Source organism: Pipistrellus hanaki (genome assembly GCF_964339955.1).
Source record: "Pipistrellus hanaki genome assembly, chromosome: 15".
NCBI classification, from domain to species: Eukaryota; Metazoa; Chordata; class Mammalia; order Chiroptera; family Vespertilionidae; genus Pipistrellus; species Pipistrellus hanaki.
This window is the reverse complement of record NC_140517.1, coordinates 11494574-11507751: the sequence shown is the minus strand read 5'-3', so window position 1 is coordinate 11507751 and position 13178 is coordinate 11494574. Positions and strand designations below refer to the sequence as shown.

At 37.3% G+C, this 13178-nt stretch overlaps 2 protein-coding genes across 2 annotated transcripts in view; one reads left to right on the top strand and one right to left on the bottom strand.

The window, feature by feature from the left end:
* LOC311610140 (dipeptidase 2-like) overlaps positions 1–13178 on the top strand; it is a 564319-nt gene that overhangs the window by 455944 nt on the left and 95197 nt on the right. The window lies entirely within an intron of this gene.
* Positions 1–13178, bottom strand: part of NFATC3 (nuclear factor of activated T cells 3) — an 88732-nt gene that overhangs the window by 35826 nt on the left and 39728 nt on the right. Inside the window, 3 exon segments of the mRNA XM_084861015.1 lie at positions 2653–2793; positions 5517–5689; positions 11435–11634. Coding sequence (XP_084717141.1) covers positions 2653–2793; positions 5517–5689; positions 11435–11634 — 514 coding nt within the window.

The following is a 13178-nucleotide window of genomic DNA, read 5'->3' as shown; positions in this document are numbered from 1 at the left end:
ATCTATCCCTTATACAACAGTTCAGCTTCCTAATCACTCTTCACTGAACATTTCTCCAATGTGACCATCTCCCTCTAAATGCACAGGCCCAGGACTGAATAGCCCAAGGGAGAAATGACCCAGCATTGTAGACAGTAACCAGGCTCTTGCCAACTTTATGTAGAGATGCTGTGTCTCTGTTAATAATTTTCTGAGGCAGCCGCACCATGTTTTCCCTTGTACTTACTGGGTGGTCAGCAAGTGTCCCTCAATCTGCCACATTTCCTATTGCCAAGCTCAAGCTCCCACACTGCACTGACATATCTGGGGTTCCTCCCCAACCTTTGTTACATTAGTTTCTCCCTACCAGACTTCATTTCCTTAGATCGCTTGGCCTGTCGAGATCTTTTTAGGTACTGATGGTCTTCTAAAATAGGTTCCTGTACTTTCCAGATTTATATCACCTGAAGATGTGGCCAGCATATTTTCTATCTTTTCATCCGGAGTGACTTGTTCATCTAGGCCAGTGGTCGGCAAACTCATTAGTCAACAGAGCCAAATATCAACAGTACAATGATTGAAATTTTTTTTTAAAATATATATTTTATTGATTTTTACAGAGAGGGACAGAGAGTTAGAAACATCGATGAGAGGGAATCATCGACCAGCTGCCTCCTGCTCACCCCCCACCGGGGATGTGCCCGCAACCAATGTACATGCCCTTGACCGGAATCGAACCTGGGACCTTTCAGTCTGCAGGCAGAAGCTCTGTCCACTGAGCCAAACCGGTTTCAGCTGAAATTTCTTTTGAGAGCCAAATTTTTTAAACTTAAACTTCTTCTAATGCCACTTCTTCAAAATAGACTTGTCCAGGCCGTGGTATTTTGTGAAAGAACCACACTCAAGGGGCCAAAGAGCTGCATGTGGCTCGTGAGGATCTAGGGAGAGCCCCACTTACTACTAATGCTCCCACTCCAATCTGATGAACAGCTGTTCTAAAGCATTCTTCTTATGTTACGGGCATTTACTCAGTGACTAACCTATACAAATATCTTCATATACAGCGTAACTCCATCTGGTCTATGAAGGTATTAGGAGAGAGTTAATCAAATGCCTTCCAGATTGTGACTATCCTTTTCCAATCCAGTAACTAGGTAATGGCAATCTTTGTACACCAGAGACACTATAGACAAATCCTATGCCTACATAAAATTATAGCTCAGTTAGCTATCATTTGCTGGGTCCCCTGTACCAGGTACTTTGTGTTATTGAAACAATGGAGACAACAAATCAGTCTGTGGATAAAAGACAAGTACAAACAGTTCATTATGAGAAAAACGTGGTGGTTACACTAATAAAAATGCATTCTGGAAGTACCAAGAGTACCGAGGTCAGGATCCTTATCCTAGACTTGGGATGGAAATATGGGACAAGCAAGACTTCCTGAAGAGCTCTTGAATTAAGACTTAAGTATAAGGTGGAATTCAGATGGTGTGTGTGTGTGGGGGGGGGGGGGGGGGGAAGTAGGGAGGGGAGGAGAATAGTCTAGAGAGAGCCTGAGCAACAACTAGGTGACAAGAAACCACAAGATATAGGGAATCATAAACAGCTGTGTTGGTAGAGTATAAAGTATGAGGCAAGGAGCAGTAAGAAATGGAGCTAGAAAGATAGGCAACAGATTGTGGCCTGAATGCCACATTAGGAGCCTAAAAAATGAAGAGATCACATAAGGTGCTTTCAGAGTGGGAGCTACATGTTCACAACTGCTACCATGTAACATAATTCAATTTAAATCAAAAGTTCTTGCCCAGCCAGAGTGACTCAGTTAGTTGAGCATCATCCTGTGCACTGAAAGGTTGCTGGTTCGATTTTCAGTCAGGACACATACAAGAAACAACCAATAAATGCATAAATAAGTGGAACAACAAATCAATGTTTCTTTCTCTCTCTTTCTCTAAAAATAAATAAATAAAAATAAAGATATAATCATGTAAGTATACATAAATCCACCCTTTTAAAATATATAATCCAAAGGTTTTTATATTCACAAAGCTCTACAACCATCACCTCTAATTTTAGAAACCCCATGCCCATTTAGTAGTCACTCCCCACTGACACCTCCTTCCAACCTCTTACTACCACTAATCTACTTTGCAGCCTCTATAAATTGCTTATTCTGGATATTCTGTGCTGGCTTCTTTCACTTAGCATAGTATTTTCAAGGTTCATCAATAATGTAGCATGAATCAGTACTTTATTCTTTTTAATGGCTGAATAATATTCCATCATTGTATGAATATACCACACCTTTATTCATTTATCAGTTGATGAACACTTGGGTTGTTTCCATTGTTTGGCTTTTATGAATAATGCTGCTATAAGCATTTATGTCCAAATTTCTGTGTGACATATGTTTTCAATTCTCTTGAAAATATATATATATGTAAAACTACTGGGGCATTCTTGTACTTTTGAAACATCCTTAATGAAAAACTTAACATTGATATAAAAATTTAATAAACATTTGATTTATAATAAAATCTGCATAAAATGATACCTGTGGCTTTAAAAAAAACTATTTTGTGTTTAATGTCAGTGAAACATATGAATAATTCATTTCACCCTTTTGCCTCTCAGTCTGAGGTCAATCAACTCAAATCCTCTATTATTTACCTTGTCCTTTTTCAAGAAAAATAATTTTCGATTCTGGAAGAAAATTAGATCCTGTCACAATCATTTCATGACCTCCATTTACAGAACAACTGTTGATACTGTACTTCTCAATATGAGGAAGTTCTTGAGCAGACCGCTGGGCTGTTTTAAGAGTTGAGAAGAAGCAAAATATTAATTTACAATTTTTCATATATAAATGTCAAATTCAAGTAAAAATGAAAATAAAGAGAAGCAAACCCTGGGCTCTTATAATTCAAGACAATTGTAGCAATATCCACAAAAAAAACCCCCAAAAACCTACATTATTTAGAAAACAAAACAGATTGATTTATGTGATTTCTAAATTATTTTCTAAAACTACAATTACAAAAAAAAACTCATAAAGAGAAATTAATGCCTGCAACTTCAAATGACTTCAATACATTCATCTCATCCAACTTTTCTCTTTTTAGCTTAAGTTGTTTTTAAAAAAAATATATTTTTATTGATTTCAGAGAGAGAAAGGGAGAGGGAGAAAAAGAGGGAAACATCAGTAATGAGAGAAAATGATGGATTGGCTGCCTCCTGCACACCTCCCACTGGGGATCGAGCCCACAACCCAGGCATGAGCCCTCAACTGGGATCGAACCTGGGATCCTTTAGTCTGCAGGCTGATGCTGTATCCACTAAGCCAAAATAGCCAGGGCTAAAGTTTTTAATGTATTTCTTCCCTATAACTATTAAAATAGATAAATCTAATATAATTATAAATGACAAATTAAATCCAAAGATGTGTAATTACGTTGCATAATTTCCTTTTGCTCCTTTCTAGTTATTCATACCTAGGTTAAATTACAATGGTATCAAAAGTAACAAATTTTTATCGGCATAATAAAAAATTCTACACGTGTTAAAGATTGTATTTTTGAACAACATTTAGCAATATGAGAAAATGCCCATTATAAGTGAAAATATCAAAACAAGCTATAAAACTTTTTCAGGTAAGCCCAACTAAAAATATTGTATAAAGTCCTGGTCTGCAGAATGAGAGTCCTGGGTTTGATTCTAGTCAGGGACACATGCCTGGATTGCTGGCTCTATCCCCAGTGTGGGGTGTGCAGGAGGTAGCCTATCAGTGATTCTCTCTCATCATTGATATTTCTGACTCTCTCCCTCTCCCTTCCTCTCTGAAATCAATTAAAATATATTTAAATAAATAAAAATATTGTGTGTATGTATACAAACACACACACACACACACAATGTATAAACAAAAATGAAAACCCCAAAAATAGTCAATATTGACTATCTTGGGCAAGTGATATTACCAAAGATTTTTAACACTACTCTTTGTATTATTCTACATTTTCTATATTCTCAACAATAATCATATATTAATTTAATAAACTAAAATAAAAAATAGGATATTATCTCAAAGGAACTTCAATCTCAAAAACTCAAACTACTCTATGAACTTATTTAAATTGTTTTACTAAATATATGTGCTTATACGGGCACAGAATACTATGGCAAGATAATAAAAACAAAGGCAATGATAGCTGCTTTTATGGAGAACTAGTTGACTTAGAAATTTGCATTTCACTCTATACTCTTTTATTCTTTCTGAATGTTATACCATGTACTTGTATTATCTTTTAAAAATTAATATAATAATTACTTTTCCAGTGATTTCTATTACCATGGATTTATTCAGTGATTCCTACAGTCAATAAGGAAATGATAAAGTATTACTCCAATTCAGCAAACAGCAAATTAATTACCTTTTTTTGTAATTAAGTAAATGTAATCCCAAATTAAGATGTGGTTAACAGAATAAAATGGTATAACTGAAAGAGTACTAAGAAAACTTGTGCTCTAGGCACAGCTCTGTCACCTATAAACAAATAACCTTGGATGACTACTTGAGTTTCCTCCTACACAAAAGTAAGACATGAAATTAAAACACTTCTAAGACTATGCTTGAAAGATCTAAACAGCAGTCTCAATATTTCAGTCCTACTAGCTAACCTGCCAGAGAGTTAAATATCTTAAACCCACAGTTCTTTGGGGCTTGAGTAGAAATCATGTTCTAAGGCCTTTTTTCATTTCTTGTCTTTATAAATCGGGGGGTGGGGAGGTGGGGGGAAAACATTAACTTTCTCAATTTGATATTGTAATTAAATTTATGGTAAAAACATAATGCCCACAAGAAACAAAATCCTGTGAGTTCTTATTTAGCTGAGGTGTCAGCTCACAGAGACAGGCATCTTCCAACATAAAGGCTGACATTTTAATTAAACAAAGATGGCCAAGTAATACTTAGTATCAGAATCATAGATTCATGATTTGGTCCTCAGGTGTCAACAAGCCCAACTTCCTCATTTACAGATAAGAAAACTGTGGTCAAGCCCTGGCTGAGTAGGTCAGTGATTAGAGTGTTGTCCAGATACTCCAAAGTTGTGGGTTTTATCCCCAGTCAGGGCATATAAAAGAATCAACCAATGAGTGCATAAATAAGTAGAACAACAAATCGATATCTCTCTCCCACCCCCTTTCTTTTTCTCTCCCACCCCCTTCCTTTTTCTCTAAAAACCAATCAATTAAAAAAAAAAAAAAAAAAAAAAAGGAAATTGTATAATAGTTAAGAGAATTTATTTATAGTCACACAGCTACCTAGGGTCAAATTACAATGAGAAATCATTTTCTAACTTTAAGATCATTACTCCTTCCCTAACCATATAGCTTATTCTCATAAGAAGATCACATCAGCTATTCAGAATCTGTGCCTCAGTTTACACTTTTGATCCAAACATCACATTACAAGCAAAACAGAAAATAACCTATTGTAAACAAAATTTTAAAACAGCATCACAAAGCTCACTTACAGCACTCAACAGGTATAGAAGCTGTCTGCAGAGAAAGGACTTTTCCATTCGGCTGTGGGATGTGTACACGAAACACAAGACGCACTCTAGTATTCTTTCTGCCAATATCAGTTTCTCCTTTTCGAAGTTCTATATCTGAATTGCGGAGTTTCAAAATACCTGCACAGTCAATACTAGGGAGAAAAAAATAGAAAAATTTTACTTGCTGACTATTAACTAGTGGTTCTAAATAACTCAACTAAATAGCCATTATTAATTTGGCAGGGAATAACTATCACTACCTAAAATAAAAAATGTCTAAAAAAGGTAAAGGGATTAAGCAAAAAACAAAACAAAAATCCCTCATAGCCACAGACAATAGTATGGTGATTACCAGAGGGAAAGGTGGGCGAGAAGAGGTAGAAGAGGATCAAGGAAAGATAAATGGAAATTTTAAAGAAATATTTTTATATGACAAAATGTAACAGTAAGTGTAATAGACTGTCTGCAATAATTCCTTCCCATTCCAGTACTTGCATGCCCTCCTCCTAGAGTTCCTATGTCTCCTGTCCTTAAAAGCTGGCCTTATAGAATGTGGCCAAGTGATGCCATGTAAGTTATAAGCCTAGCACTTAAGCCTCATAACTTCCTCTTGGAGCCCTAAGCCACCATGATGAAGTTCAAATAGCAGGACAGAATGGCCGAGATAATCTTTAACTACTCCAGTCATCTTGGATGTTCCAAACCCAGCTGAGTTACCAGCTGGATTCAGGTGTATGAGTGATCCTAGCCCACAATCTATGAATGAACTGGCTGAGTGTAGACAATCCAAAGAATCATAAAAAAAAAAATAATAATTATTATGCCCTGGCTGGTATTGCTCAGTGGTTAGAGTGTTGGCCTATGCAGGTTCAATTCCCACCCCTAGTCAGGGCGCATACAGAAGGCAACCAGTAGATATGTTGCCCTCTCCCAACCAGCTTCAGCTCTCTGTGAAAAGCAATGGAAAAAATATCCTCATGTGAAGATCATAAAAATAAATAAATAAATAAATAAATAAATAAATAAATAAAGTTACTACTTAAAGCCATTAAATTTGGGGGTTGGTTTGTTTTACAGAACTAGGTAAGTGAAACATTAAGTAAAAAGAATTTTTAATTCTATATATGTAATTAGACCAGAAAAGAATCACTTATTGGACAACAAATCTCATTAACAGCCAAAACGGGTTTGGCTCAGTGGATAGAGCGTCAGCCTGTGGACTGAAAGGTCCCAGGTCAAGGGCATGTACCTTGGTTGCGGGCACATCCCCAGTAGGGGGTGTGCCAGAGGCAGCTGATCAATGATTATCTCTCATCGACGTTTCTAGCTCTCTATCCCTCTCTCTTCCTCTCTGTAAAAAAAACAATAAAATACATATTTTAAAATAAAAATAAAAAATAAATAAATAAAAAATCTCATTAAAAGCATAGATTTTTACTGTGATACTAGAGGCCTGTTGCATGGATTGATGCACATTGAAAGGAAATTAATTAGAAGAAACATTTTAATATCTCTATTCACCCTTTCCCTATAATAGAAATGTCAACCGAATTCACAATCGACAATGACAGATAGAAACACTCGCTTGCAATTGGTGCCAGCAAGGGCTTTATATGTGTCACAAATGTGCAAGTCAACTTAGCCTTTTATAGACAGAGAATAAACTTGCTTAATTAGACCTGCTTTCTGATGTAGCTAAACTTCTTCCAGCACAGTGAAGCATCCCAACTCCTCTTTCAGGTAATTGACAGCAACACAGCAGTAAATATCAACATAAAGCAGATTATTATTGTAGATCACACAGGGAGAACAAAGGGTAAAATATTTAACTGCAGCAGTGTTTGACTATATTCTGCACAGTGAGAAAACCTAAAGTCATTTTCAAGGTCCACTATTTCTTACTTCTTTTCAGTGGGTCAGGTTTCTAAGCTTTCTAAATCTCCATTTTCCAGCTAGGGAGAGGAAGCCGGGTGTTGCTACATGACGTCATTACCCGACGCCCACAGCAACCATTTCTGGGCTGGACTGGGCTATGGACTGCACTTTGTGCCATGGGGTCTGGGCAGTGTCGGCTGCGATTGGTGGGCTGTCACTCGGGGTGGTGGCAGGGCCTGTGTCCCACTTTGGGAAAGCCGAGTGTTGTTTGTGGGCACTATATCCATGGTGCCCTTTCTCTGTAAATGGCCAGTGTGTGTCACAGCAGCTTCTGCGTCCAGCACTTGTCCCTGGTGGTCAGTGCGCATCACAGCAATCGGTCGGGTGGTCAGACACTTAGCATATTAGACTTTTATATATATAGATGTTTATTAATAAAACAATCCATTAGGCTAAGATTCTTAAATTTCTAACTATACTACATACACTGAGTGGCCAGATTATTATGATCTCTGAATGCATAATAACCTGGCCACTCAGTGTATATCCTATATAATAAAAGGCTAATATGCAAATTGTCCCCTGGACCAGAAGTTCAACCAGCAGGCAGGCTGGCCAACTGCCCATGTCCCCTCCCGCTGGCCAGATCCCACCCATGCACGAATTCACGCACCAGGCCTCTAATATATATATATATATATATATATATATATATATATATATACACACACACACACACACACACACACACACACACACACACACTGAATGGCCAGATTATTATGCATCCAGAGATCATAATAATCTGGCCACTCAGTGTATTTCTAAAGAATGCACACACAAAATTAGTTTTGGCATTTAAGATTTAACATTCATTACTTTCAAAATTTATTACTAAGTTATGATGTGTTTAACACATAATTATGGTAGGAAACGAACAGTACCTACAACATATCTTGTTATATACTGGAAGAATTTAGCAAATGAATAACTAATGGTCAACATTCTAGTTCAAGTTTACTCTCTTATGGCATTTATTGTTATTAATACTCTTACTGTATCTACCAAAAGTTCAATTCTAATGCACACTGCCAAAAGGCCACAGAGGTTGCTTTGAAGGACAATTTATATTACAGAACTAGGTTATCAAGATAAGAATCAGTAAAACACAAGAAATAATCCCAAAAAGGTTGAAATTTTCATCTTCAGAAAGAAAGAAAAATTTCTAAAAAAGAAAATACTTTTGAAAACAAATATTTAATTAATATCAACCCTAGCCGGTTTGGCTCAGTGGATAGAGTGTCGGCCTGTGGACTAAAGGGTCCCAGGTTTAACTCTGGCCAAGGGCACATGCCCGGGTTGCGGACTCAATTTCCCCGCCAGGAAATTGTTTCTATCTCTCTTCTCTCTCCCTTCCTCTCTGAAATCAATAAAAAATATATTTTTTAAAAACTCAAAAAAAAAAAAAATCAGACAACTGCACTTTAGTTCAAAGCAGTATGAAACAAATTGTATTGAGTAGTTATTATTAATGTTAACATGTCAAAATGAGTTTAGGGGGAAACAACAGAGAATATACATTTTATTAAGTTTTGAAGGGAGGTATTTTAGTAGAAAACTAAGCTTCTAATAGAAAATGTAGAGTAAGAGAATCAGAAAAGACAATCTTAAAACTCTGGCCAAGAAATGCCAGACAAGAGGGAAAAAAACAACCAAAAAAATACTACAGCCGGGACCGGTTTGGCTCAGTGGATAGAGCGTCGGCCTGGGGACTGAAGGGTCCCGGGTTCGATTCCGGTCAAGGGCATGTACCTTGGTTGCGGGCACATCCCCAGTTGGAGGTGTGCAGGAGGCAGCTGGTCGATATTTCTCTCTCATCGACGTTTCTAACTCTCTGTCCCTCTCAATTCCTCTCTGAGTAAAATCAATAAAATATATTTTAAAAAAAATACTACATACATCAGAATGAAAATAATTATAACTATTAAAGTCTGTTTCCAACCAAAACTATATTTTAGATCAGAATGTAACTCTGCCACATCCATATTCATCTAATTTTAAAAAGAGGAGGAGTTATGAGTAAGGTAAAGCAATGAGTACTGACATGCTATATTTAAAGTATCTTACAGGGTGGTGGCTCTATGATTTATCAGTTAATGAACTGGTTTTAAATAAAGGGTCTTATACGTCCAAGAGAGATTAGGATTGAAATGACAAAGCCTGAGGGATAGTAGGCAAAACAAGGGGAATATCTACAAATCTGTTCCCACTTATTGCTTTAGAGAACAGTAGGGACATTTAATATATATTTGTAACTCACTTATGCATAAATTATTTTGAATAATGAATGGTCTTATCTATTACTCACGAAATTTTACCTCCCCACTATGTGAAACTATATTACATTCAATTATTAAAGCTTAACATAGTAATTAGTTCTTGGGTAAAACAAGTTCATTTAGCATTAGCTACCTTGTTATCTAAGTACATGGGAAAGGTTTCTTAGGTTTGGTAACTTCCTTGACGCTCTTTACTCAACCCTTCCGTGGATATATACAAAGTTGATAGAAGCCTTGGTTTCCATAGAATTCTTGATTCCCAACTTAACAGTCCAAAGTGGATAAAACGGCCAGAGAAGTTTCAGGTATGCCTCTGGCAAAATAGGGTGAGGGGGCTAGTTGCTTGTTTCTATTAAAAATTGTATTTTTGCAACTTTGTCCTTTATGGTGTGATCCAGGCAGGCAGTATATGCCAGGTCTGTTGGAAAAGGGACATGAAATCATGACTACCAGCTCTGTTACATGTGCTAGTAGATAGAAAGAGGAAGAGGCAGACCCTACTTTTCTGATTTTCCCCACACACACTATTAGTTGTGTGAGGCTTTCCAAATTTTGTGAAAATTTGCATTTTCTTTAATATATTTATTTACATACACTCTATTTTTTAGAAAGGATACGGCATTTTACAACATAAATACATGTAAGATAAAACAGAAAAGAAACAGCCGAAACCGGTTTGGCTCAATGGATAGAGCGTCAACCTGCGGACTGAAAGGTCCCAGGTTCGATTCCGGTCAGGGGCACGTACCTTGGTTGCGGGCACATCCCCAGCGGGGGGTGTGCGGGAGGTGGCTGGTCAATGTTTCTCTCTCATCGACGTTTCTAACTCTCTATCCCTCTCAATTCCTCTCTGTGTAAAATCAATAAAATATATATATTTTTTTAAAAAAGAAAAAGAAAAGAAGCAGCCAGGCCAATGTTGCTCAGTGGTTTACCGTCAATCTGAACCAGGGGGTCACTGTTGGAATCCTGGTTAGGGCACATGCCTGCGTTGATGGCTCAATCCCCAGTAGGGGGTGTGCAGGAGGCAGCCAATCAATGATTCTCTTTTCACTGATGTTTCTATCTCTCTCACCATCTCCTTTCCTCTCTCTCTAAAATCAATAAAAACGTATTTAAAAAGAAAAAAACCACATACTAAAAATACAGGGGGGAAAAAAACAGGAACTTGAGAACCCAATGATTTATGAAGCCACTGTGCTAGCCCTAAAATGCCTATGTGTATATTTCTATTAGGGGAAACAAAATTAAGCCTCTGTTTTAGCCACTTTATTTCAGGTTTTTATAACAGGCAGCTATATATAATCCTAATTAATATACTTAAACAAAACTCCATTGTATACTCATTCGGAAGCTGACCACCTAAAGGTAGTCAAAATTTTTCTTAAAAGAAACATAATGTTCATAATGAGTCTATGACTTACTTGAAAAAAGTCAAAATATTTTTATTTCTATCACCTAGCATACTGCTTGGCAGATATTACCATGGGTTCATAAATTTCTGCTGAATTGAAGTTTCTTTCTGGAAATATGCTACTAACCTTACCAAATGTACTATGATTATTTATATAATGTTATTCAGTTAATTTAGAACAAATATTTCATTTTTGTACTATGTTGTTTTTTTTCAAAAGTTGTCTAAAGGAGAAAAAAAGCTATTTATTTGGGGGTGTTTCAAAATACCTGGCTGACATATTGTTTTCAGGAAGAAGTGGAATTTCCAGAACCTTTGTGCTGGAAATTATTATCTCTTGGCTTGCAGTAGCAACTGTCTTCCCAGTGATTCGATGCACCTGGTAAAATGCATGAGGGCGTAAATATCGATCATCTGCTGTTCCAATAAACATCTGTAGATTTATTGGCTTTTCACTATAGCCCAGCAGCTAATCAGGAAGAAAAAACAGGAAAAAACACACAATTATTGTATTATCCATGCATTTTTCAATAAGCTTACACCAGTAAATCTATCTATATCATATACATGCTTATAATTTTGGTATCATATATTATTGATATATTAAGTATTTTTTTAAAAAGTAGTAAGTGGGTGCAGTCTCCTTCCCAGGAGCAGGCACACACCTTTCTTCTCTCAGGCCAGCCTCTCTAAAACTCTAAGGGTCCCCCTGAGACTTGCAACCAGGGGAGCAATGAGGAAGTCCCAGGCTGACCCCCTAAACCTGCCTCTAAGACCCTCTTTTTTTTGACTTTCCAGTGAGCCAAAGTATTTCCACCTAGCTCATTTATTTCCTATAATATCTGTATTGAGCCAAAGCAGCCCCACCTAGGCTCTCTCCTGTTGCTTCTTCTAACATAAGCCCTTGTTTCACTGTCCCCAGCTTTAATAAATGCACTTCTCAAAATAAAAAATAAATTAAATAAAAAAGTAGTAAGTGAACAACCTTCAAAATTTTGGAAGTAGTTTAAGAATTATAAAATTCTGCTGAAACAGGTTTGGCTCAGTGGATAGAGCGTCGGTCTGCGGACTGAAAGGTCCCAGGTTCGATTCCGATCAAGGGCATGTACATTGGTTGTGGGCACATCCCTGGTGGGGGGTGTGCAAGAGGCAGCTGGTCAATGTTTCTCTCTCATGGACTTTTCTAGCTCTCTATTCCTCTTCCTTCCTCTCTGTGAAAAATCAATAAAAATATATTTTTTAAAAAAAGAATTATAAAATTCTGGAATATATTAAAAGGGATCATGGTATGTTTTTTAAAATTTTGTTTGTAATTTTTTCCATTAGATTCCTTGGATGAGTAAAATCATATGGTGTTTGTCTTTCTCTGATGGCTTATTTCACTTAGCATAATACTCTCCAGGTCCATCCATGCTGTGGCAAAAGCTTAAGATTTCTTTCTTTGTTTATAGCCAAGTAGTATTCCATTATGTAAATGTACCACACAGCTTTTTTATCTACTCATCTGCTAATGGACAATTGGGCTACTTTCATATCTTGGCTATCTTCCTATATAATAAAAGGCTAATATGCAAATTGACCAAAAGGCAGAATGACTGGTTGCTATGATGTGCACTGGCCACCAGGGGGCAGATGCTCAATCTAGAAGCTGCCCTCTGGTGGTCAGTGTGCTCCCACAGGGGTAGTGCTGCACAGCCAGAAGCCAGGCTCATGGCTGGCAAGTGCTGCTGCCACGGCAGAAGTCTCTCCTGCTTCTGTGGCAGCACTCAGGATGTTCGACTGACCGGGAGCGGGCCTAAGCCATCAGTTGGACATCCCCTAAGGGCTCCTGGACTATGAGAGGGCACAGACTGGGCTGAAGGATCGCCCCCCACCTGAGTGCACAAATTTCATGCATCAGGCCTCTAGTCTATATATATAAAACTCTAATATACAAATAGACTGAATGGCAGAACAACCAACCAACCAGTCGCTATGATGTGTGCTGACCACTAGGGGGCACGTGCACGAAAC